The sequence below is a fragment of the Trichoderma camerunense genome (assembly GCF_050948025.1).
Source record: "Trichoderma camerunense strain CBS 138272 chromosome Unknown V8C40scaffold_11, whole genome shotgun sequence".
NCBI lineage: Eukaryota > Fungi > Ascomycota > Sordariomycetes > Hypocreales > Hypocreaceae > Trichoderma > Trichoderma camerunense.
Window position 1 is genome coordinate 758,606 of NW_028145359.1, and position 21,483 is coordinate 780,088.

The 21,483-nt window shown below is 46.0% G+C and overlaps 9 protein-coding genes across 9 annotated transcripts; 5 read left to right on the plus strand and 4 right to left on the minus strand.

The window, feature by feature from the left end:
* Nucleotides 1–2,369: 2,369 nt before the first annotated feature.
* On the minus strand, nt 2,370–4,376 carry V8C40DRAFT_248086 (uncharacterized protein). Its single transcript, XM_083216463.1, has 3 exons — nt 4,223–4,376; nt 3,417–4,129; nt 2,370–3,353 (listed from the first exon to the last, which is right to left on the minus strand). Exons 1-3 carry the CDS (start codon nt 4,314–4,316, stop codon nt 2,388–2,390), a joined length of 1,773 nt encoding a protein of 590 aa, XP_083072119.1. The 5' UTR covers nt 4,317–4,376; the 3' UTR covers nt 2,370–2,387.
* A 517-nt stretch (nt 4,377–4,893) lies between these two features.
* Nucleotides 4,894–6,600, plus strand: V8C40DRAFT_36422 (SDR family NAD(P)-dependent oxidoreductase). The gene is made up of 3 exons (XM_083222895.1): nt 4,894–5,478; nt 5,556–5,837; nt 5,893–6,600. Exons 1-3 carry the CDS (start codon nt 5,308–5,310, stop codon nt 6,340–6,342), a joined length of 903 nt encoding a protein of 300 aa, XP_083072120.1. The 5' UTR covers nt 4,894–5,307; the 3' UTR covers nt 6,343–6,600.
* Nucleotides 6,601–7,135: 535 nt separating this feature from the next.
* Nucleotides 7,136–8,056, plus strand: V8C40DRAFT_248091 (DUF3237 domain-containing protein). The gene has a single exon (XM_083216464.1). It carries the CDS (start codon nt 7,448–7,450, stop codon nt 7,952–7,954), a length of 507 nt encoding a protein of 168 aa, XP_083072121.1. The 5' UTR covers nt 7,136–7,447; the 3' UTR covers nt 7,955–8,056.
* A 92-nt stretch (nt 8,057–8,148) lies between these two features.
* Nucleotides 8,149–9,336, minus strand: V8C40DRAFT_266960 (SDR family oxidoreductase; the record flags this gene model as incomplete). Its single annotated transcript, XM_083219809.1, has 4 exons — nt 8,149–8,432; nt 8,496–8,670; nt 8,733–9,056; nt 9,109–9,336. 4 exons carry the CDS (start codon nt 9,334–9,336, stop codon nt 8,149–8,151), a joined length of 1,011 nt encoding a protein of 336 aa, XP_083072122.1.
* Nucleotides 9,337–11,112: 1,776 nt separating this feature from the next.
* V8C40DRAFT_266961 (uncharacterized protein) lies at nt 11,113–11,935 on the minus strand (the record flags this gene model as incomplete). The annotated part of the gene is made up of 3 exons (XM_083219810.1): nt 11,113–11,235; nt 11,290–11,552; nt 11,605–11,935. 3 exons carry the CDS (start codon nt 11,933–11,935, stop codon nt 11,113–11,115), a joined length of 717 nt encoding a protein of 238 aa, XP_083072123.1.
* Nucleotides 11,936–12,705: 770 nt separating this feature from the next.
* On the plus strand, nt 12,706–14,328 carry V8C40DRAFT_248095 (uncharacterized protein). Its single transcript, XM_083216465.1, has 3 exons — nt 12,706–13,141; nt 13,197–13,686; nt 13,753–14,328. The coding sequence occupies exons 1-3, from the start codon at nt 12,831–12,833 to the stop codon at nt 14,200–14,202; spliced, it is 1,251 nt and encodes a 416-aa protein (XP_083072124.1). The 5' UTR covers nt 12,706–12,830; the 3' UTR covers nt 14,203–14,328.
* Nucleotides 14,329–14,784: 456 nt separating this feature from the next.
* V8C40DRAFT_248096 (uncharacterized protein) lies at nt 14,785–16,407 on the plus strand. The gene is made up of 4 exons (XM_083216466.1): nt 14,785–14,933; nt 14,992–15,285; nt 15,368–15,869; nt 15,933–16,407. Exons 1-4 carry the CDS (start codon nt 14,896–14,898, stop codon nt 16,353–16,355), a joined length of 1,257 nt encoding a protein of 418 aa, XP_083072125.1. The 5' UTR covers nt 14,785–14,895; the 3' UTR covers nt 16,356–16,407.
* Nucleotides 16,408–17,525: 1,118 nt separating this feature from the next.
* V8C40DRAFT_280116 (transmembrane amino acid transporter protein-domain-containing protein) lies at nt 17,526–19,329 on the plus strand (the record flags this gene model as incomplete). Its single annotated transcript, XM_083221345.1, has 3 exons — nt 17,526–17,553; nt 17,937–19,204; nt 19,270–19,329. The coding sequence occupies 3 exons, from the start codon at nt 17,526–17,528 to the stop codon at nt 19,327–19,329; spliced, it is 1,356 nt and encodes a 451-aa protein (XP_083072126.1).
* A 291-nt stretch (nt 19,330–19,620) lies between these two features.
* Nucleotides 19,621–21,478, minus strand: V8C40DRAFT_248098 (amidohydrolase). Its single transcript, XM_083216467.1, has one exon. It carries the CDS (start codon nt 21,294–21,296, stop codon nt 19,659–19,661), a length of 1,638 nt encoding a protein of 545 aa, XP_083072127.1. The 5' UTR covers nt 21,297–21,478; the 3' UTR covers nt 19,621–19,658.
* Nucleotides 21,479–21,483: the final 5 nt, after the last annotated feature.

Here is a 21,483-nt window from a genome sequence, read left to right on the forward strand (position 1 = left end):
GATGAAGGTCAATCCGAATCGAAATGATGGAAGTTTGACAACGAATGTTCGAGTTGACAATGACGACCGATAATGCTCACACCAGAAAGCTTTCAGTTCTCCATGTACGTTAAGCAACTTCATGAATCTGAATTGTATTAACGGTTAATATAGTAAGCGGCTTAGAACTGATGAATGAATTCTAAGTAGAAGGAAGTTGTAGCCTGAACAAGTTACCAAAAAAAAAAAAAAAAAACACATTGATTGAGCGGCAACATTTAGCTCATTTGTCGCCCTCTTAACGGCAGAGACAACAGAGCTTTGTATCTTGCCGAACCTAAAGTGCCTCTGAAACACCTATCAACATTGCTAACTCAAACAGAGCTCTATTCATCTCATTCCCGCGCGCCTGTCAGCCCCGAAATGCTCAACAAATCCGAGCACTACAAGAACTCTTAGCTACATCGGTCGCTAAAAGAGGTTTGATGCAAATGCTGCCCTCTGGGCACAGCTTCTTAGTTGGCGTCTACAAGACAACCGAAGATCGAGACGAAGCGGTTACTGCTCTGAAGCAAGAGTCTGTCACCTACAAGGAGATGAAAGAGCCACCGACGGTAGTCCCATTTAGCCAAAAGACAACCAGCACAGACGGTCCAGCCGTCTGGTACATCAAGACGTCGTTGTTTCGTTGCCTGTAAACGAGCCATTTGTAAGCTCTTCACGGTCGGCAGCACTTAAGCGTGTCTCGGTTGTGAGCTTCTCGGCCTTCTTTTGAAGGAAGGCGAGTGAAGAGCAGACGAACAGTGTTCATGGATATGTTCCTTTTATAGTTTGAGCCAGCTTCTTTGTCTCGGAACAAGAACACCCTCACAGTGGCCGAGATCGTGGAATCTTCTTACTACTCCTGCATATCGCACACAGTCATCCAATGGGGGTAGCTATTCATGGAAGAGGTCCTGTTCATGGGAGCCAATCTGTGAATTTGACAACGAATCTGGTTTCCCCCGATATATCTTACTACACTTGGATTTTGACAAGATGTGGTTTCACATTGTGCCTAAGCACCGTCAAGAGCTCATATCGTAAAAGACTGCAGTACCATATCGATGTTAGGACTGTTCCAGAAGGTCTTTCGACGAGCGATAAGAGATGATGCCGACTCCACGGACGACAAAGGTTGCCACATGAGATTATTTACCCAACTCTTACGTCAATCACTTACACCAATCATAGCGTCAAACACCATCCAGGAGTTTTGCACGCCTACATTACAGGGGAATTCTATGAGGAATGGAACATACTTTGCCGCTCTCCTCCGCTGCCTACCATCGAGCCGCCTTCTCATCAATCAAGCACGGAAAACTCTCCGAAGGAGTCAAGAAGATGAAGGCCGACCGAAAAGATCAGAAGGGGGCTGCCACAACTGACGCACATAAGGCATACATGAGGGAGAATACCACAGCCTATCGCGAGTACCTTGAGGAACAAAAGAAGCAGCTGTTGAAGCAGGCGGAAGAGGGTTCAGGCCACTGGTCACATCGATTTTACGCTGTCCGCCAACCATCGAGCACATGGTGACGTCCATGATTGGGCCCGAGGGGCCCGAGGAGCCCTCTATGTGTCAGACATGAAAACTATCCACGGCAAAAACGACGAGATGTCGTTGACACCATCGCTGACAAGACCTACCTGAGAATCGCCACAGAGCAAATTTACGTCAACAGAGGAATTGACAGAGGAATGAAAGAGGAATTGACAGCGATCCCATTGTCGTCAGGCACCAGATTACCAGGTCCTAACTTCAGCGCTTTTTGCCAACGGTCCCCTCAATCCACACCCAATTACAGTGCGGTGCCCTGACACACCACGTACTTGACAACACACAAGACCAAGATCACGAAGTTCAAGATCGCGAGGTTCGATATCGCGATGCTTTCCCTCCCTGACGATGATGCCTTCCTCGGCGATGATATTCTGGATATGCAGCTATCATCAGAGATGTCAATTGGCGCTGGCCTCGATGAGATTCGCGCCTTCTTCCCATCAGACGCGCCGGCGGCATCAGAGGCCCCGGCTGCTGAAGTTGACTTTGACGATGACGACTTTGATGACCTAGAGTGGCCGCAACCCTATGGGTTTGACGGCGAGATCGCGTTCCAACGGCCTCGTTATTTTTGAACGAATTGGGTCGGATTGATAGTCTATAGTGTTGTAATGTGAAATTTTGTATGGTGACTTTCTTTCCTAGTGTGCTGCACTGGAATTTGGTGTATGGGTGTGGCAATTGCGATTGAGGGGGGTAAATCTAACTTGTGTTGTGGAGTACTACGGTGAAAAAGAAGACTTCAAAACATCCTTCGGGATCTTAGATACTTATTTTATAGATTATCATTTCTATTTGTTGCCTTTTATTGCTCGACAGACAGCCATGAAAATTCTCCTGCAATCCAAAATCGTATGATTCCCCTGAAAGGACGACAGTGCCAGCGTTCATCATCATGTCCATTGTGATGCTCAAACTCCACCCGTAATTTGCAAACCGTTCCTATCCCATTTTCGTGACTTTCAATCTCCGGAATCTTGGTTCTGAAACAGATTTGGGTGGGTTTGTTCACGGTCGCTTCTCGATCCCTCTGTACACGACAGTCTCCGACAGTACGACTCGCACCATTCTCATAGTAGAACATGAGGCCTCGGCAAAAGTCGAAATCATCCTCGTAAAATATCCTAACAGAAGAAACTCCATCTAGACTGGCCCAGGAGTAATAAGTGAATCGGCCCATCTGGTTTGCACCAGGGTCAGCGAATGTTGGGCGAATGGCAACATCGAATGTTGCTGGGGATGCTTGATATGCACCAAAGAAAGATAGCATCTCTCGTTTGTTAGGCTCGCAGTAAACCAATGAGACGGAGTTCTGCGCTGCCAAAACCTTGTCTTCACCGCAGCCTGGTTGACGCTGCCCAATAGTGATATCACCGGCCTTTTCCATTCTCACAAATATGACATTTAAACGATCATCTGATCCATTGGCGCCGAGGTAGGTTATCCGGTCACCCTGTGGTAAAGGCAGATACACCCGAATAGGCTCCGAAAAGTGAGCATCAGGACGTTTCTCTTCCAAGACAGCTTTATCTGTCCAAAGTGTGGATTCTTGCTCCGTGAGGTGGATATGCAGAGCCAACACAACGGTAGCATTGAGATAGAACGTGATACCTCGTATTTCACTCAACTCAATAACATTGAAGCGCTGTATTGGCGTTATCTTTTTCGGATACCCCATACAGAGCGATAAATTGGGAGGAGTTGGGCTATTCCATACGTGGAGGCGGACGTTGCGCAATTGTCGAGGTAGCTTGAGGCGGAAACGGCCGTCCTGAAGAAGTCAATAGTGAGGTCTAGATGAAATATCGATGTGATTCTGATGTGCCACACATACCTTTAACTGTACTTTTACTCCTTCGAGGGATGCCTCATCTTCAACAATATAAGCAAGGTGGTCGGCAGGCCTTGACCACAGTTTCGAATACTGTGGCCGAGCTGGAAGCCGTTCCATCTTTCTAATGCCCTCACAATCTATAGTCAATTTTATAACTGGTAGTGACGGTGATAAAGGCTCAACGCGACGCAACTCTCCGTTGCGCTCCCACGAAAGGACACTTTTCAATGGCATAGCTCGGACGGGCTGCGGGCTGGTGCGAGAAATCCAGGCTGCAAGTTGAATCGCCATCATACACCTCCAGAATACAGAATTCTCAGAGTATTGTTTGATGATATGAACGATTTCTCTGGGTAACGAATAGAGTCGCGATATCCCACCAATTCGAGCTGTCTTCTCAAGAGCCTCCTCATCCACTATATTATTCGATAGATAAAGGCGCTCCATTCCCCGCCAAGGATGTTTCCACGCGGTTAGAATCCAGAGCCTATTCAAGGCCTCTTCGCCTGTAACAGAGCATACCTGTTGGAATATCTGGTAGCAACCCAGGTGCATCGCGCAAAACTCAGGCGATGTGGCGTGGTTTAGAGAGTTATCGTCGGCAACGCCGTATTCATATCTTTCCGTCATATATACGTGGAAGTCTTCTACTGGGTACCTGACAAATGGTTCCGTGAGAGCGATATGCGCAGTCGAATTGTAATTACCGCAGACTACACACAAATAAATAGCATCAGCGACAAGACGAGCAAAGCCTTAAAGGAAGGATGGAGTTAAAAGAATAGCCATGTCGGACAATCTCATACGTGCTATGATCTTTTCATGCTGATGAATGGTAGTTGTGCAGATCCCGCATTGGGGAACATCTGCCAAGTATTCACGATGGCGCTTTCGTGCCATTGTCGAAAGAATATTTTATTACAGGCGAGGTGTTTGAGACAAGAATGTGTTGAGTCTTCACCACGGTGAAGACAACGAGAATCTCGATTGTCTACCTACGCTTACCCACATCTGGGCAATGCCGAGTCGAAGAGATCTTACTCGCCTCCACATCGCTTTGTTCTTTTGGAGACCGCTTATTAAAAAACAGCTGGGGATTGGCTTCTGCAATTCACAATCACCGGCATGTTTTGCGCCAGCTAACGCTAACCAACTAACCTGATGTGTTAACATTCTCGAGCAAAGTCTTTCCATTGTGATGATCGACCCTCACCAACCCCCACTTCTCTCGGTGGTTACCCTTTCAAGCCTGCTTCTCAATCTCGGCTCCTGTCTCGATAGGACGAGATTCAATAACTGCCGGATCCAATTGCACTTATAATGACTATATTCATCGCAAGACCATGTCTAACCGCTAATCTATTGATCAAACGAGCCTCGATGGCGCCTATAACCCCTGTCAGACTTACGACGTAGCTGATCAATCATCCCAACCAGGAACTGGCCGGCGATGACCTCGCATATCCTCAACCAGTCGTAGTCATTTATATCTAAACTTAAGACTGTTATTTTTTCGAGATTGTAGGCTTCCCTAATAGACAATTCTAGAAGCCAAGCGCCAATCGATCCGGCCGCCAATAGCCACGACGGATATACGCACGGAGAAACTCCCGGACTTATAAGCAGCAGACATGAGGGGTCCACGGCGTGCACTGTTAGAGGCTCCGTCGAAGCCCTCTTCTCTTTCTTTTCATAAGACCTCTAGATTGCCCATCAGATTCGAAACTAATATTGAGGACGAGCTCAATTTGAACCCCAGAAGCTCACCATTTCTAGACGATAGAACAGCTCTATTCCCAAGCAGCGAATCTGCGCAGAAGTCTCTCCGGACCAGCTTGAACTATAAATCTCTCAAATAGTCTAGTTACTACAACAGGTTGACCTCCCCAACATGAGCCAACAGATGTCAGAGCTCGATGATGATTATTTTACAACTCTTAATTTATTTACTACCACCTACCACCGGGACGTGTACGATGCTATTAACCCAGAGAACCCACAGTTATCGCAAGCGGGAAAAGTGATTGTAATCACTGGAGCTAGTAGTGGGATCGGAAAGGAGGTAGTTATCTCTTTGCATCTTCTCTCTTCAAAGAGTGAAATATTTAGACTAAGTCCCGCCATTAACACAATTAATAGGCCATGGCGCTGTCATTTGCAAAGGCTGGTGCCAAGGCCCTCTACCTCATCGCTCGAAGTCAAGACGGCCTAGATAAGACTAGAGAGCTGGTTCTTTCGATCAATTCAGATGTCAAAGTCTTTACAAAAGCTTTGAGTATTACAGATGAAGATGCTGTTCGAGAACTCTTCCTACAAATCGGCTCCGAATATGGCAAAGCGGACGTACTCATCAACTGTGCGGGAATCGGATCGGGCGGGCCTTTTCTGACGGCTCCTGTGGCAGATATTTGGCGAGATTTTGTCGGTATTATACCTCTATTCGCTAAATTACAAAAAGCTAATACCATGTCTTCAGGAAGTCAATGTAAAGGGCACCATCATTATGAGCCAGTATTTTGCGAAAGCATTAGGCAAGACCGATAAAGGTCGCATTATCAACATAGCAAGTTCATTCGGTCCATTCACGGCGCCAGATACAGACAGCTATGCTCTTAGCAAGCTAGTCCAGATCCAAATGCAACGGTATATCACCGCAGGAAACTCAAATATCTTTGCTGCAAGTCTTCATCCGGGATCAGTCCGTACAGCTATGACCGCGCCAGAGTGGGTGCGATTCTCGAAGGATACGCCTGCATTGGCGGGAGGAGCTGCTGTGTGGCTGTCGTCCGCAGAGGCAGATTTTATGAATGGGAGATATCTGGACGCAGCATGGGATGTTCCCGAGATTGTAAAAAGGAAGGAAGACATTGTTCAGAAAGGGTTGCTCCTAATGGAGCTGCGTGGTAACTTTACGGGGGGGGAATAGTGGGATATTGTTGCAGCTCAGCCTCTTATGAGGCTGACCTCAAAACATCCATGCCTGGAAGACTAAAGGACTGAAGGACCAAGTGGTAACTTTACACTAGAATGCAGCAGCAGACCACATCGCTCTCTGAAAGAACGACTGTGCAAAGAAATTTACCTCATCACACTCATTCAGATGCCTTAAATAGCCTGTTGTCAACAAAAGCATCAAAACTGAATACAAGCTTAACCTTGTCCGCGCTCAAAGCTAATTTCTGTCTTCTCTGCCAACATACATCTATTAGCTTAGGCCAATTTATGTACCTTGGAGCCTACCACTGCTTTTATGTCTTGAACCACCTACATTCTCCCAACCAAAACCTCCTCATAATCACTTTTTAATAGCAAGCGAGCTCACGAGATTAGACGATCCGCTTCTCACACAATTTCCACACTGCGAGGCAGTACGATAGACTAAGCTCTGCGATTGCACGAATCAGGACACACCTGATCCTTGTTCTCGCATTAATGTGATTGTGCGTGCAGCCAACACTTAAGCCACACCGGGAATCCGAGCTGTTTTCAGCCAATCGTCCGACTTGTGGTGGAGTTTTGGCCCCCTTGCATATGTAAAGAGACATTGCAATATCATATCGGTGAAAGTTGAGCAACAGCAAAGCGCCACGCTACACCAATATATGCAAGGTTGAAATTACAAATACGCATGTCTCATACTTCGCGGCCAACATGTTTCATTGATGAGGTAAATAAATAGGCTGGCATTTGGCGCCAAATTGGATACTGACGTAGGATAATGTTTCACATGCTGCCAGAGTGAATGTGATAGCCCCCATGCATGTGACTGGATGGGCAAATTGTTCATCATGTATGCAGTAGTAATAGAATCACTCATCCAATTAGTCATGAGACAATGGTAATAAGCCTCATCGTCAGCTTCTTCCCCAGCCTCGTGATATAAAGAGACAGACTTCGAAGGCTATTCGTAACCCAACTTCCCACACATCAAGCCAATCTCAATTTTTTTTTTGAAGACACGAAGAAATAACTGTTTGTCCCTTCATACCCTCCTACTTTGATACAACTGCTAACGCTTATAAGCTCTCAATATGTCGCTTCCTACTCTCAACCACGTTTTCACCATGGCCATCACTCCAAAGGAGCCGGTCAACACTGGTGAAACCCCAAGAGGAAAGGCCAATTGGTTCGAGATTTCGGACGGCACAATCACATCAGCAGATGGTGAACACATCGCTGACGTCCTCTCCGGAGGAGGAGACTACCTCAGGCGATATGTCGATGACAACGTCGCAGAGGTGGATATGCGACTAATTGCCAAAGACTCGGACGACCAAATTATGCGCATCACCGTGTCGGGATACGACTATCTCGACAGAGCAACTATGCTAGCCTTGGATGGTAGAGCTGGGGAAAACCCGGGAGACAACAACTCGGGAGTAACTGAACCTTATGGTTTTGAAGTTTTGAAGTTCAACACGGCGAGTCCAAAGTATAGGTGGCTAAACTTTGCTGTTCTTCTTGCGCGAGTCAAATTTGTCGTCGGTAGCGCGGGCATTGAGAGTGTTGTGTACACAACCTACCAGGTGGGCAATTAATGAGTTAACGTTCCGGGACATTCGATGGGTATTCAAAATCCGGACATTTAGATAACGTATACGAAGCAATTTTTAAATAAATATTCGTCATCAGTTCTTGTGCATGTTCTTCAATTTCTCCATTGTATACTAGAGCTAGCTTTGACTAGATACACTAATGCTGTTCCAGATAATACTGTAAAGGTCACATGAGTTTAAACCTTCTCAATCTTCCGAAGACTGTTGACAGCATCCACAATAGTGTCCTCTAACGATCTATACTTGACACCGAGATCTGTGTCGGCCTTTGTAGTATCTACGAGATACGAAGGTGGAATGGGTGCTCCAGTCTCTCCCTTCGGCGTAGTTTCTCTGAGCTCAGGGAACTTGGCACGAATAATATCGCAAATCTGCTGGTAGCTGTAAGCTGAAGTAGCAATAAGGTAGCGCTGATTTGCGGCCGCTGGCTTCTCGAATGCTTGAACATGGGCTTCGGCAACTTGATTGAGCAGAACAATTAGCGGTAGGCTCTTATACTTTTCTACTTCAATTGAATACTTACGGTCGCGGACATCAACATAAGAGAAGAAAGCTGTGGGTGGGACTTCTTGTTCTGATCCGTTAAATAGGCGGTAGATGTCGTTGGAGGAGGTATTCAGCTCTTTTGTGCTTCCTACATGATGAATAAGAGGGCCATAGATGAACGGAGGGCACAGTGCCGAGATTGTGAATTTAGGCTAGTTCAGGTGTGTCAGTACAAGGCATTGCCTGGTATGTTCTACTGCAGTACTGGGTATACCTTGTTCTTCTCAACGTAGTCGAAGGCAGCCTTCTCTGAAACACTCTTGGAAGTTAGATAGGCGAGAATGGCATTTCCGCTTTCAATGGCTGCCTCTTTGGTCACGGGGCTAAAATCTTCCTCTGTGTACACGTATCCGGGTCTTTGGCCCTGGAGAGGATCCAAGACGGAAGAAATTGACGATGTAATAACCACGCGGCTGATATTTGCGTCGCTGCTTTGAATGGCCTCCAGAAGGTTGACCGTGCCATCTACAGCGGGCCTGAACAACTGAGTCTCGAAATCAGTTGTACCCAACTGCATAGGGGATGCAACGTGGATAACCTGGAAAAGTTGAGCATCAAATTTTGGTTAGCATGATTAGCAATGGACATACCCCGTCTACTCCCTTCAAAGCATCATTGAAAGCTCCCTTTTCTGCAATATCTGGGACAATCACGTAAGAAAGCTTTGCGCTATGCTCTGGGTGGCTAGCAAGAACTTCTTTTCCTCGGGTTTCCGATCGAACTGTGGCCTTGACGTTATAACCCTTGTTGAGAAAAGCTCGAATGACGTGAGCCGCGGCAAAGCCAGAGCCTCCGGTGACTAGAACTGTGGAAACCATTTTTGCTGTGGTTATGAAGTAAATGTGTCTTATAAATGAGTTACTGATGTTGTTGTATTGGCTTTTTTTGATGTCGAATGTTGATTCAGTAGTAATGTCTTCAATGATCTTATATACTTCTGGGATATGGACTTCTTGTTCCTTCACAGTAGGATATGACGTTGTAAAACCCACGTCATGATATGATCTGGTCATTTATAATTGGCGTTTATAATCAAGGTTCTAGTGTTGTTAATACATCGCTTACAAAAGTCTTCTTATTAGATATAAAGTCGCGAGCTCGAGATGTCCGGATGTCAGATAGATTCCATCTAGTTTGGCAAACTAGGACAAAATAGGCCACACCTCATCCCTGTCATTGCATTAACTCTGCTCAGCTCGCCCACTTGATCCCGGTGGAGACATGCCACCCGCGTGCTAAACTAAATACACGCCCGATCATTTACCACTGGTGGCTGTTGTCTAGTGCTTTTGTGTTTGAGTCGTCATGCTGCAGATATTAAACAAGCTACATGTTTTACATCGCTCTTATGTGAAGAGATTCTACGCTTTGAGACCAACGAATGATTGCCTCTTAGACCATGAGAAGGCAATGCTGTAGATATGTGAAAGACTAAACATCAAGATCTCTCAATCATCTTGGGCTACTGAAGTTAAGAAAGTTGAGCATAACCTAATAAATATACAAACAGATAAACTAGAAACCAAAATGGTATCTGATGGCGTACTTTCAAGATGCAGTGTCACGAAGTAGCTATACTGGAAAAGGTAATGTAACTTCATGTAAGATTGAAGATGGGAACCAAGCAGTGGATGGCTACGCCCGAAGAATGGGCATAAATACCACAATTAGCGCACACATTCGTCTACAACCTCCACTGGAACATCTTTCTTCATAGGCAAGTTGAATGCGTCCCTTCATTAATTCCATTCTGAATGGAGATGGTATCATTCACTGTATTTTGGTACATGCCGTCTAGAAGACAGTTACACTTCCATTTGTTCGTTAACAGCTTTAATTGCGACTATATTTCTCAATATATCTGCCTTGACAAAGAATGTAAAGACATGCCAAAAGCTGCATCACACCACATAAATCCATTTATCGCAGCCAAATAGTCCTGGGAGGTTACATAGCCTATGGACCGAACGCTTTCCGACAACAAGGCCGCAAATTGCATTCTCAGATCGTCAAAGAGAATCGGCGAGCAGGCTGCAACAGTTAGTATCCAGATGAGGAAAATATTAGATGAATCCCACTTGGGAAGCATCCCTTCCGAACCAAGCACCAACTGCAATTTTGTTCCGTAGAGCATGCCTGCACCAGGCTCAAAGTCAAATTTAGAGCGAAGGCTGCCAAGGTACAAAATTCCTGCAAGGCGGAAGCATTCTCTTTGACGAGCATTAATTTCATCATGTATTGATGACCGAGGAAGGGAGAGAAAGTGATGTAGCACTGGTGATATGTGAAACACGTGAAATAAGGGATCGCTCCATAGGTCCCGCGTCAAAGTTTCCGATGTAATTATGTCATTGAGATGCCTCAGCTGCTGACAAAGGTAATTCGCTACCTCACATCTTTCAACAGTGGGAATAACGCAGCCGGATGAGAGTTGTGCTGCATCGAATAACGTCAAGTTCAGCTTGCTCTGGCCTGAGAGTATATCGTTAGGAGGGGAAAACTGAGGTACTGCATCTTGTCGGAATCGTCCATTAATTTCGATCCTTCTCAAAAATGTAAGTCAGTCATTCTATCTTGACGTTTAGAGACTTACCTTACCAAAACAGAGCAAGCCGGAGAGGAGGTGAGTGTAATGAACCCTCGCCGCCTTTGAGTTGGAGGATGCGCGAAAGTCCGTCCATGTGGACTTGAAACATTCCAGGCTCTTTAATTAGATTCTGTGATTGTGTCAGAGCACTTATTTCTCAACACAAGAAAGCCTCGAAACTTACCGCGTATGCCGCGGATGTCAGAACGGCGATAACAACCTCGTCACTAGCACCAGTTGCCACGCTGTTTAACCTCTGTTGAAGATTTTGTGTTGAGATCATAGCATACTGGGCGTCTTCGCCCGAGTCGCTCTCGCATCCTAGCCAATGAACGAGGTGCCACGCTGACGCAGAGAGCATTTGCGAAAGCGCTATCGTCTCTCGAGCCAGATCGACGAAGCCGATTTGAACTAGTGTGTTGAATTTGGGACATGTTCCATCATACACTATGAAGAACGGTCAGAGAAGTTTCGCCCGACTATTTTGTGAGTGACAAACTGTGATCCCAGAGACGGTGTGCTCGACGATTGTCTCCGAATCCGAACGACTGAAATGGATCGGACCGGCTTGCGTCTAGTATTGTCATCGGTCTTGGAAGTGCTTGACTGGGCCCAGCATTTGAACTCTGAGTTGTTCCATCTAGCAATGGCGTAACGTCAAGCTCTACGGTTGTTTGGCGTCGCTGATACGGATGTTGACGGCGATAATTGGCCTGAGCGACGCTGCGTACTCGTCTCTGTGTCTCTGGGTCTCTCCCCGTTTCATCCCCAGACAAGACAATGAATTCGAATTCATTTGCACCAGATTTTCTTGGTTTCCGAGTGGGCATTTTCTTGCTGAATGCTTGTCTTTAATATTACAAGAATGAGATCGTGTTGAGGCTTCAATTCGTATTGAGTTTAACGTTGAAAGAGTTAATCAGTGCTTACTAACTGCTTCCTAGCTAATATATTCCGTTGAGCCCGGCGCCACCTCAATCCCAAGATTCCAAATCGGCATTGCTGCTGGTCTTAAACTGAGTCATAATGTTTCTGAATTCTTCTTTGGGTTGTCTGATTATGAGATTACCATTGTAGGTTGAAATAAAATGCGAAAAATGATGTCTAAACGATGGCATTCAAGCTCTCTCACACCACGAACGGTAGCTTCATGGAATTAGGTGCAACGTTCACAATGACTCTCTCTAAAAATAATACGAACCAATCATTGATCGTGCTCTTATGAGTAAATAGTATCTAAATTATAGTATCCTACCTGCGTTGCTCAGAAAACATGATGCGCCCGCATTTCGGCCTGAGTGACATGTTTTACCATCTGTATACAGCCTCAAGCTCTGAAGAGGGCCCCCCTCTAAAAAGGCCGAGCAGATAAGTTACCTGTGGGAGGTTTTATGATCTTGCGTACAGCCGCAAAGACAGTTGTTTCTACTTGTTTGAACTTTTGTTTCTCTACCGTTTTTTTTTTCTCGCCGGAATTTCGGGCGCTTGATAGTGCATTTCAATTGGTGCAGTTTTGTCCACCGCAGTTGGGCCTCTTTCACTGCGGCCACCTGCGTTTCAGGTTGGATGCATCGTCGCCCAGTCATCCATGCATATATGTTTAGAAGAAACCCCAAATATTTGCCATTATTTTTCGTTAATGTCAGAAATGTTTAAATTTATCATTAATCCATCTCTTTGTCAATCGATTTGGACCCTGCACTCGTTGCAAACGAAACTGCAGCCATGGATGTCTCAGAGCGCGAAGATTTTGTCAGGAAACCGAGGCAGCGAGCAAGGCCACTATTTCCCACCCCCTTCAAAGAGTGCCGAAAGACAGATGCCAAATCGTGGAATGTGTTTACTCCCGATGTTGATGTCTTAAAGTACAAAGAAACTCTGAGTAAAGATCAAGAAAAAAACCTCCATGATAGAGCTGAAAACCTGGTTTGGAGAGCGGTTGGTGCTGAGTATTATCGTGCTTCCGAATTTTACTGGGAAATATGTGCCTGGCACGATATTTTCAACTTGATTCACACTGACGAAAAGTTTAGGGTGTAAGTTATCCCTTACTTGTTATACGCCACTGTACTTACACATAGCTCACCATAGCGACAAAAGGCCATATAGATTTGTGGAACCAGACAGTAATGGCAAGCTATCGGTCTTAACACGGATCCCAGATGCAACATTTGGTATTAAAACTTTCTTTAACCTTTGCAACAGGTTTGGATTTCCTGCGTACAGGAGTAGCGCTAAGAAAGAGCCAGAACCACTGTTATGTAAAGATGATCTCCATTATATGACGCTAAATCCTAGGTGTAGCCTTATCGTGGATGGAGTGTGGGGAGAAGCAGGGCTCATCTTTCCATTTGCAGCTTATGAGGCTAAAAGCGGACGCCATCGTTACGACGGTTCAGCTGAAAAGCAGGTACAACATGCTTGTCAGACATATCTGGCGATGCTAGATGATCTAGCTCGCGACCCAAACAACGTCACCGAGTATCTGACAAAGGAGAGCTCTCAGTTCCAGTTTTTTGCATTTACATCGTCTGCAAGCTTTTGGGAGGTACATGTAGCCTGGAGTTCCTTGGAAGAGTGTGTAAGTAGCCCTAGTTACTATACTATGAGTATAAATGACATACTAATCGAAAACTATTTTGGGCAGATGATGCAAACAATATGGAAAGGGGACGTTCGGAAGTATTCAGAAGCACTGCAACTTATATATATCGTGGATCAGGTCCATGATTTTGCTATTAAGCAGCATTACCCATTTGTGCTGAAACACTTAGAAGCGTGGTTTGCTCGGGATAGGCAGTTTCCTTTGAACCGGGGGCTCTGGGCTACCCATCCCGATATGAACCCACCGTGGCTCGTGCTCGAAAGAGAGTCAAGAACGTTTAAGCAAGAGAAAGCACGGGAGGCACGGGAGGCACGGAAAACGCGGGAAGGACGCATTGAAAAACCCAAACCTTCTAAGCGTGCTCCGAGAAAGGGTAAAGGAAAAGCTTGGAACTGGGAATTACTTGAGCAAAGGAAAGAAAATAAAGAAGTAAGTGAGGAAGTTATCGCTATGATTTCTAGGCCTATATCGATATCATCAGACTCTGATTGAAGCCAATTTTGGAATGCCAACTTTAGAGAAGTGGATATTTTGGCTTCATGACTAATGTACATAATTGAACCATCGTCCAGATGACAAAAAGCTTGAAGTGATTCTCAAAACATCTATAGATTTCCAGTCTTCAACTCAGACTTTCACTTCCTCATCAACTTGAGGTCTTTGAAGTTTGTGGCAGCCCAATATGCACGCAACGATGCAAAGGCAGCCTGTGTTGGTCGTTGTGCGAAACGTAAGACCGCACTAGGAAACGGAGGCGGCTGTGCTGAGGCTCATGAAACGACAAGCTGGTCGTATTTTCGGCCAACGCAGAGTTACACTCAACCGGCTGAGCGGCCGTTGACAGGCAGATTTATATGCACTTGTCTCATATTTCCAGCCGCACCAAAGCCCCACGGCCGTGTTGATGGCCGACTGAGGGGCTCAAGAGAGAAGTGACCAGTATTTCTTCAAAGATTCATTCCACTCTATGGCTGATCCTTTCTTGGCGGGCGCTTAACATTAGGCTCCGAGCCTTGCTTGTCTCCCGACGTGGATATGCCTAGCCTTTGTGATTACAAACGCTTCACCTCTGAGGCCTCTTGCAAGTATACATAATGCGCATAATCCACAGGCCAAAAGCGCACCGGTATCTCTTTACCTGATACGGATAGACACATTGAATCAAAACAGAAGAACCGTAACACGATGTCTTTCTCTGTACCTGCTTTACTAGGCCGAATGGCGTAAGTCAATGTATGTTCGACAAGGATAGATTCAGAACTGAGCTAAATGTCTTTCCAGATTGCCAAGGAAGCGCGCCATGCCATTGGTTCCACAAGTATTTTCCAACCTGAGGGAGCGCGATTCACTCACCACAAAAGCCAAGCTATGTTTACGATTCTATCCGGTTGTTCGCACTTCGCAGTACCAAAAGACTTTGAGTTCTCGGCAGATAGATATTATTAACCAAAGAGCTTCCAAACTATGCAGAAGTGTGCAAACCATGAAGGGGCAGGAATTTTCGGAATTCTCCTGGGAGGTTTCCGCATGGCAATATGTCTTCGGCTTAATTCGCGAGGACGAGTGGTTCAAAATGTTAGTATATGTCCGTTTTTAGATGTAACCAAGCGAGTTCCTTTGTCCGTATTACTGACGTCAAGATTGCATTATGAATTAGGGATAAGAAGGCGTATAAGTTTGTTGAAGAAGACTCCGATGGAAAAAAGATTGTCAAAACACGAACTCCAGACGCCACGTTCGGTCTCGCCACATATGACCCCAAAACTCTTCATCTCAATCGCCAGTCTATGACCCCCGGCTACCAAGCAGACTACATCGTCAAGGAATTGGACGACCGGCTCTCCCAAGATCGCCTCAAATCCATGACAAAGAACCTAAATTGCAGCCTGGTTGTTGATGGCTCATGGGGAAACGCTAATATTGTTTTTCCGTTTGCTGTCTATGAAGCAAAGAAACGGGAAGCAGATTATCGAAATGCCAAGCAACAAATTCAGCACGCATGTCAAATATATTTGTCTATGCTAGACGACCTCGCAAGAAATCCTGATAATGTTGCCAAGTACCAGTCTGCAAACTCTTCTCACTGCCAAATGTTTGCGTTCGTGTCGTATGGATCTCAATGGGCGGTTTATGTGGCATGGAGCTCTTCAAAGACATGTGTGAGTTACAAATGCTTCGTTATCTAATGCATCATTCAAATGTCTGATCTGACTGCCTCATAGAATATCGAATTACTGTGGACTGGGGACGTTGCATCCTTTACTAATGCATTGAATCTTTTATGCATTGTGGATCAAATCCATGATTACGCCGCTAAATATCACCGCCCCTATGTACTAGATCATCTAACCCCTTGGCTGGCTTGGAGTGAACAGCATCGCGATGATCTTGCCCCGTTAGAAGGCGTCAAACCAAATCACCAAAGCTGGCGATGCTTTGAGTCCAATATGACGCTGTTCAGGAAAAACAAACTGCAGCAGGCACGAGAACAAAAAATGAAGTCACAAGCACTTACTGGAGCATCGAGATCGAAAAAGAGCCGGGAAAGAAAGGCAACAGGAGATACTCCTACACAGAATCGGGTTGTTAAGAAGGTGCAACGAAACGATGAGCAAAAGAGCCAGCAAGAAGGACTAGCAGAGTAGGGTAAAGATAGGTCGACTGCGTGAACTAAGTTTGAAGCTATAGTGATTTGACAAGAATTTGTTAATATTTGGGTTAACTATATGTACTTATATAAAAATATTAATAATCGCAAGAAGATATCACGAGTTCAAGTGATAATGTGCAACACCGCGACTTCCGAATGTACCATCACCAACTTCGGGGGCAGATGCACCTGGATGCTACTCTAAATCTTGGGCATGTAGTCAACTAATCACAATAAATTAAAGAATTATTAAGAAAAAATCTTGTATCAATACACATTACAGTTGATAATCACCATCAATAAGACCCCCAATCAACTACCGATATACCGTCGTCCATCAGTGTACGCCTTTGCAACTGACAGGTTGACAGACCTGCGCTAATCGCAATCCCAGCCTCGAGTTTCCATTACGTACAATCTCCCACGACGGCTGGGCTAGATCCTCGGCCCCGGGACCCACCTGCCCGGCTACGTTCCGGAGATGCCACCGGCCACAACGAAGCTCTCCAGTTGTTCACAATCGGTGTTATCTGAATGGTTCATGCGTATTAATCCGTATGTCCGCTCTCGGAGCTCTAAATGATATCCCCATCGTAGCCCATAGCTTAAATGATTGACAGCTGGGCAAGCATGATAGCTCCAAAGGATAACACCGGTTTAAGTGAGACCCTGGTCTCAGATACGGGATCATCGTGACCATTCACAGAGCAAGCCCTTGCGACAACGTCGTACAGGTAATTCATTCAACTCTTCTGATTTGCAAAGGGCGTAATGCTCATAATGAGTGGGCCCATATTACGGACCACATGTAAGCAACGTGCTGCTGTGGCTTGATAGAGAGTCCATTCATATTGTATGACGGCATCTGTCTATGCACAAGTACAGGCGTAATCACTGTAGATCTATGGGTGAGAAAAGTTTAATCAAAGTGTTGCCTAATAACAGAACATCCACTGCTTCAAAGAATAAAAATCGAAGCAACCTCGTGTTCTATTACGGGCCATACAAAAGACCACAGCAAGAGCTGGTAGTTGAACAGCATGAACCTCTACGCTCGTGTTGTGATATTCTTAGCTCCCAATACTACATAAATTTACTCCTTGATCTCATTAAATCGGGTCAAGATTCTCCAGGTGGGTCATTACCACAGCCTCCTCATACACCGATGTTTCCCGGGACACAGGGGGGGATCAGTAAATATGGCCTCCACAGAAACAGCTCCGAACTCTCATCTCAGCTCGCGAAGAAGAAACATAAGATATCTTTCCTCTCATCCGGAGCTAAACAGACTAACAGTCAATAGATTCCCCAGATTACCCCGGACGAAGATTCCGGGGCTGGTGAGCAGGATCTTTCCCCGGATATATCCTGTTCAAATATTGGACAGCTGGACTTGCAGTTGATCTTTCTGCAAGTTCTATCAAGATTTTCTTCATCAAGTTTTCTTCAAATTCAATTTACACAATGGCTTTTACAATCACTGAAGCCGATACCGTGGATACGGCCTCCAATGGTAAAGACAAAAAAATCGACGATAATGCCATATCACGCCACTTATCCAACAACGCCACCCAAGCCGATCTCGAAGGCGAAAGCAAAGCCTACGACGTGGAAACCCAACGCGCCATCCAAGGAGACGCTCACTTCCATCGTCTCAGCTGGCGACGCCTAACCGTGGTCCTCATCGTCGAAGCCATTGCCCTAGGAAGTCTCAGTTTACCTGCAGCATTCGCAACCCTCGGCATGGTGGCAGGAGTGATTCTCTGTGTTGGCGTGGGACTCGTGGCCATGTATGCGAGTTATATCCTTGGAAAGGTGAAACTCAAATATCCAGAGGTTGCTCACTATGCGGATATTGGGAGATTGATGATGGGAGGAGTCGGGTCGAAATTGTTTAGCATTATTTTTGCTTCGCAGTTGATTCTGGTTACTGGGTCGCATTGTCTGACGGGGACGGTTGCTTTTGAAACTATCACTGGGAGCGGAGTGTGTTCTCTTGCTTTTGGGGTTGTTTCGGCTATTATACTATTTTTACTGGCGATTCCACCGTCGTTTACTGAGGCAGCGATCTTGGGCTATATCGATTTCGCCTCCATCATCATAGCCATTGGCATCACCATGATTGCAACTGGCATCCAGAGCTCATCTCAGCCGGGAGGCTTGTCAGCTTCAACTTGGTCTGCCTGGCCGCAGAAGGATTTGACGTTTTCAGAGGCAATCGTTGCTGTTAACAGTATTGTTTTCGCATATGCCTTTGCTGGTGCTCAGCCTTCCTTCATGGACGAGATGCACACGCCCAAGGATTATATCAAGTCTATCTGGTGGCTTGGAATCATTGAGGTCATTATTTATACCGTCACAGGAGCTGTCATCTATGCCTTTGTAGGCCAGGACGTTCAATCACCGGCCTTGTTATCCGCTGGATCAGTCGTTTCTAGAGTTGCATTTGGCGTGGCGCTCCCTGTCATCTTCATCTCGGGCTCAATCAACACCACGGTCGTTGCTCGCTTCATTCACGGCAGGATATACAGAAACTCCATCACCCGCTATGTGAATACGGTCAGAGGCTGGGTGTCCTGGCTGGCAGTCGTTGGGCTTGTGACGCTGGTTGCGTGGATCATAGCCGAAGCCATTCCCTTCTTTTCGGAACTATTGTCTATCAGTTCCTCCCTTTTTGTGTCCGGACTCTCTTTTTACTTACCACCAGTGATGTGGTATGTGTTGCTCAAAGAAGGAAAGTGGTACGAGAGAAAGAATTGGAGGACTGCCTTTTTCAATGGCAGCGTCTTCATTATTGGCATGATTATCCTCGTTTGTGGCACCTATGCTAGCATTGTCGAGCTGGTGAGTTTTTTTTTTTCTTTTTTCATCTCTTTTGAAGTAATTCTTGTGCTAACAATTGTCACTAGATTCACAAGTTTCAGAGACATGCAGTTAATAGGCCATTTACATGCCAGTCTCTTGCTTAAGTGGACGTAAGGCTCTCTTTGGTGGTTTGGATAGGCGTCACTGGATTAGATTAACATCACCAAATTTATCTATGTAATAACTTCCTTAAGAGAGCAATTACATATCAAACCTACTTAACGTTAATATTCTGAGATAAGCAATGTGGTGCCCATATGGACAATTCATAGTACACTTATTATAACTGGAGATCAAAACTGCACGCTCACATACATCACATACTCTCAATAGTCATTTGCATTCTTTTTTGAACAAATATCTAATTGAAGAGACACATCATCTATATCTATCTACCTTCCTATACATCTTTCTATTTCTATGACTACAGTCATCAGTTTTTTACTGGTGCATCATACACCTTCTTTCCTCGATACCATGTCTCCTTTACTTGAGCTTGAAGTAATGATTGCGGGGTCCAGTCCATCTTGGCTACCACAAAATTGGCCTGTAATCCCTTCGCCAGGCTTCCGGTCCAGCCTTCGGCAAAACAAGAGTACGCGCTTCCATGTGTCACTCCCTGCATAGCTTGGCACAGGGATAGGGCGAACTCGGGATTCACCACTGTCGTATAATCCCTGTCACGCACAGATCGCCGGGTCGTCGCGGTGTAGAGATTTCGAAGAACATCCCATGATGCAGTGGGAGTGTCAGACCCGATGGAAATGTTGGCTCCGGAGGCAGCGAAATCGCCATATGCGAAAGCGCGTCCACAGCGAGCTGTACCCAGCAGTTCTGGCCAGGCCTTGAGCAGGACTGGATCGGCATGAGCGGGCTGAATGGATGCAGTGATACCGGCAGCAGCAAGTCGAGCCCCATCACCAGGGCTAGTTACTTCGAGGTGCTCAATGCGATGGCGGCGACCTGGGGTACCGTGCTCCGAAAGCGCATCAATGGCAAGTTTTGCAGCGGCATCTCCAATGGCGTGCAGAGCACACTGCAGACCAGCTTGATCTGCGTTGCGAACAATTGGCCCAAGGGCTTCGGGGGACCAGATGGGATCCGTCGATACGCCTGTAGTAGAGTAAGGCTCTATCAGAGCTGCCGTGCACGAATCAACAACGCCATCGCACATTATCTTGATGCCCACGATGCGAAAGTCTGGCGAAGTGGCAGCGTTAAATTCTTTGCATAATTCAATTGCTCGAATGAGCTCTTCCGAGTCGCCTTTTGTAGAATCCGTAGGACGAACAAGCCAGTGAGCTGCAATATGTACAGGCAGCTGGCCGCCCATTTCTGCGCGGAGAGTTTTCAGTGCATCCCATGCAACATCGTCCATAGCCATTTCTACAAATCCAGTGCATCCAACGGCATGGAGAGCATGGATTGCATCTCGCATGGCTTCAACTCGTTCCTCTGGTGTAGCAATTTGTGCCAAGTGCGGCCATACTAGGACTGTGCACGCAGCTTCACTTAGGAAACCGGTTGTTTTGCCCTGCGCATCGCGATGAATGGTTCCTCCAACAGGATTTGGCGTAGACTCCACGCCCATCTCTTTAATAGCTGCCGTGTTGCACCAGCAAGAGTGAAGATCCCGGGATACAATATAAATGGGTCTTTGATCCAAATCGTCCAACATAGAGACGTCGGGATTTCCGTCAGTCATGAACTCCATCCAGCCACCACACAGAATGCGAGGTGCATCGGGATGTGTTGCTGCGTAAGTGCTGATAGCGTTGCGGATCTCCTCCAGGTTCTGACATCTTTCCAAGTTTAGTCTCTGCAGAGACTGGCCTAGCAGGAGAGCATGTACATGGCCATCAATGAAGCCGGGAAGAACGTGATGGCCTTCAAGATCCCGCACGTTGGCGCCTTTTGAAGCAGCCACAGATCTGATGTTGGCATCATCACTGCCGATGTATTCGATTCTGCCATTTTCGACAAGCATGCAGTCGTGGAATTTGGCATCATGCTCTTGTCCCTTGCCTTGATCGGCAAAGAACTTGCCGTTTGTAAACAGAGTGGTCGTCATCCTTTTTCTTTTCTTTTTTTTTGTCTCAGTGTATCAAGTACAACAATGCTCAACGCTTGCTTGGATGCTGGATGAACAATGTTCATCCATTTCGTGAGTCTGAACAGGACTATTTGAACAACGACCATTGACTCGAACAGACCCGGTTATCAACGGGGCCACCTGATGTCCAGTATCGTAGCATCCT

What these genes read in the sequence shown, in the direction of transcription:
- V8C40DRAFT_248086 (XM_083216463.1), bottom strand. Translation starts at nt 4,316, where the DNA reads ATGGCACGAAAGCGCCATCGTGAATACTTGGCAGATGTTCCCCAATGC. An exon ending in GCATGAAAAGATCATAGCAC is followed by an intron (nt 4,130 to 4,222) that starts GTATGAGATTGT and finishes ATTTGTGTGTAG; the next exon opens with TCTGCGGTAATTACAATTCG. An exon ending in GAGTAAAAGTACAGTTAAAG is followed by an intron (nt 3,354 to 3,416) that starts GTATGTGTGGCA and finishes TGACTTCTTCAG; the next exon opens with GACGGCCGTTTCCGCCTCAA.
- V8C40DRAFT_36422 (XM_083222895.1), top strand. Translation starts at nt 5,308, where the DNA reads ATGAGCCAACAGATGTCAGAGCTCGATGATGATTATTTTACAACTCTT. An exon ending in GTAGTGGGATCGGAAAGGAG is followed by an intron (nt 5,479 to 5,555) that starts GTAGTTATCTCT and finishes CACAATTAATAG; the next exon opens with GCCATGGCGCTGTCATTTGC. An exon ending in CAGATATTTGGCGAGATTTT is followed by an intron (nt 5,838 to 5,892) that starts GTCGGTATTATA and finishes CCATGTCTTCAG; the next exon opens with GAAGTCAATGTAAAGGGCAC.
- V8C40DRAFT_248091 (XM_083216464.1), top strand. Translation starts at nt 7,448, where the DNA reads ATGTCGCTTCCTACTCTCAACCACGTTTTCACCATGGCCATCACTCCA.
- V8C40DRAFT_248095 (XM_083216465.1), top strand. Translation starts at nt 12,831, where the DNA reads ATGGATGTCTCAGAGCGCGAAGATTTTGTCAGGAAACCGAGGCAGCGA. An exon ending in ACTGACGAAAAGTTTAGGGT is followed by an intron (nt 13,142 to 13,196) that starts GTAAGTTATCCC and finishes AGCTCACCATAG; the next exon opens with CGACAAAAGGCCATATAGAT. An exon ending in GGAGTTCCTTGGAAGAGTGT is followed by an intron (nt 13,687 to 13,752) that starts GTAAGTAGCCCT and finishes TATTTTGGGCAG; the next exon opens with ATGATGCAAACAATATGGAA.
- V8C40DRAFT_248096 (XM_083216466.1), top strand. Translation starts at nt 14,896, where the DNA reads ATGTCTTTCTCTGTACCTGCTTTACTAGGCCGAATGGC. An exon ending in GCTTTACTAGGCCGAATGGC is followed by an intron (nt 14,934 to 14,991) that starts GTAAGTCAATGT and finishes ATGTCTTTCCAG; the next exon opens with ATTGCCAAGGAAGCGCGCCA. An exon ending in GAGGACGAGTGGTTCAAAAT is followed by an intron (nt 15,286 to 15,367) that starts GTTAGTATATGT and finishes ATTATGAATTAG; the next exon opens with GGATAAGAAGGCGTATAAGT.
- V8C40DRAFT_248098 (XM_083216467.1), bottom strand. Translation starts at nt 21,296, where the DNA reads ATGACGACCACTCTGTTTACAAACGGCAAGTTCTTTGCCGATCAAGGC.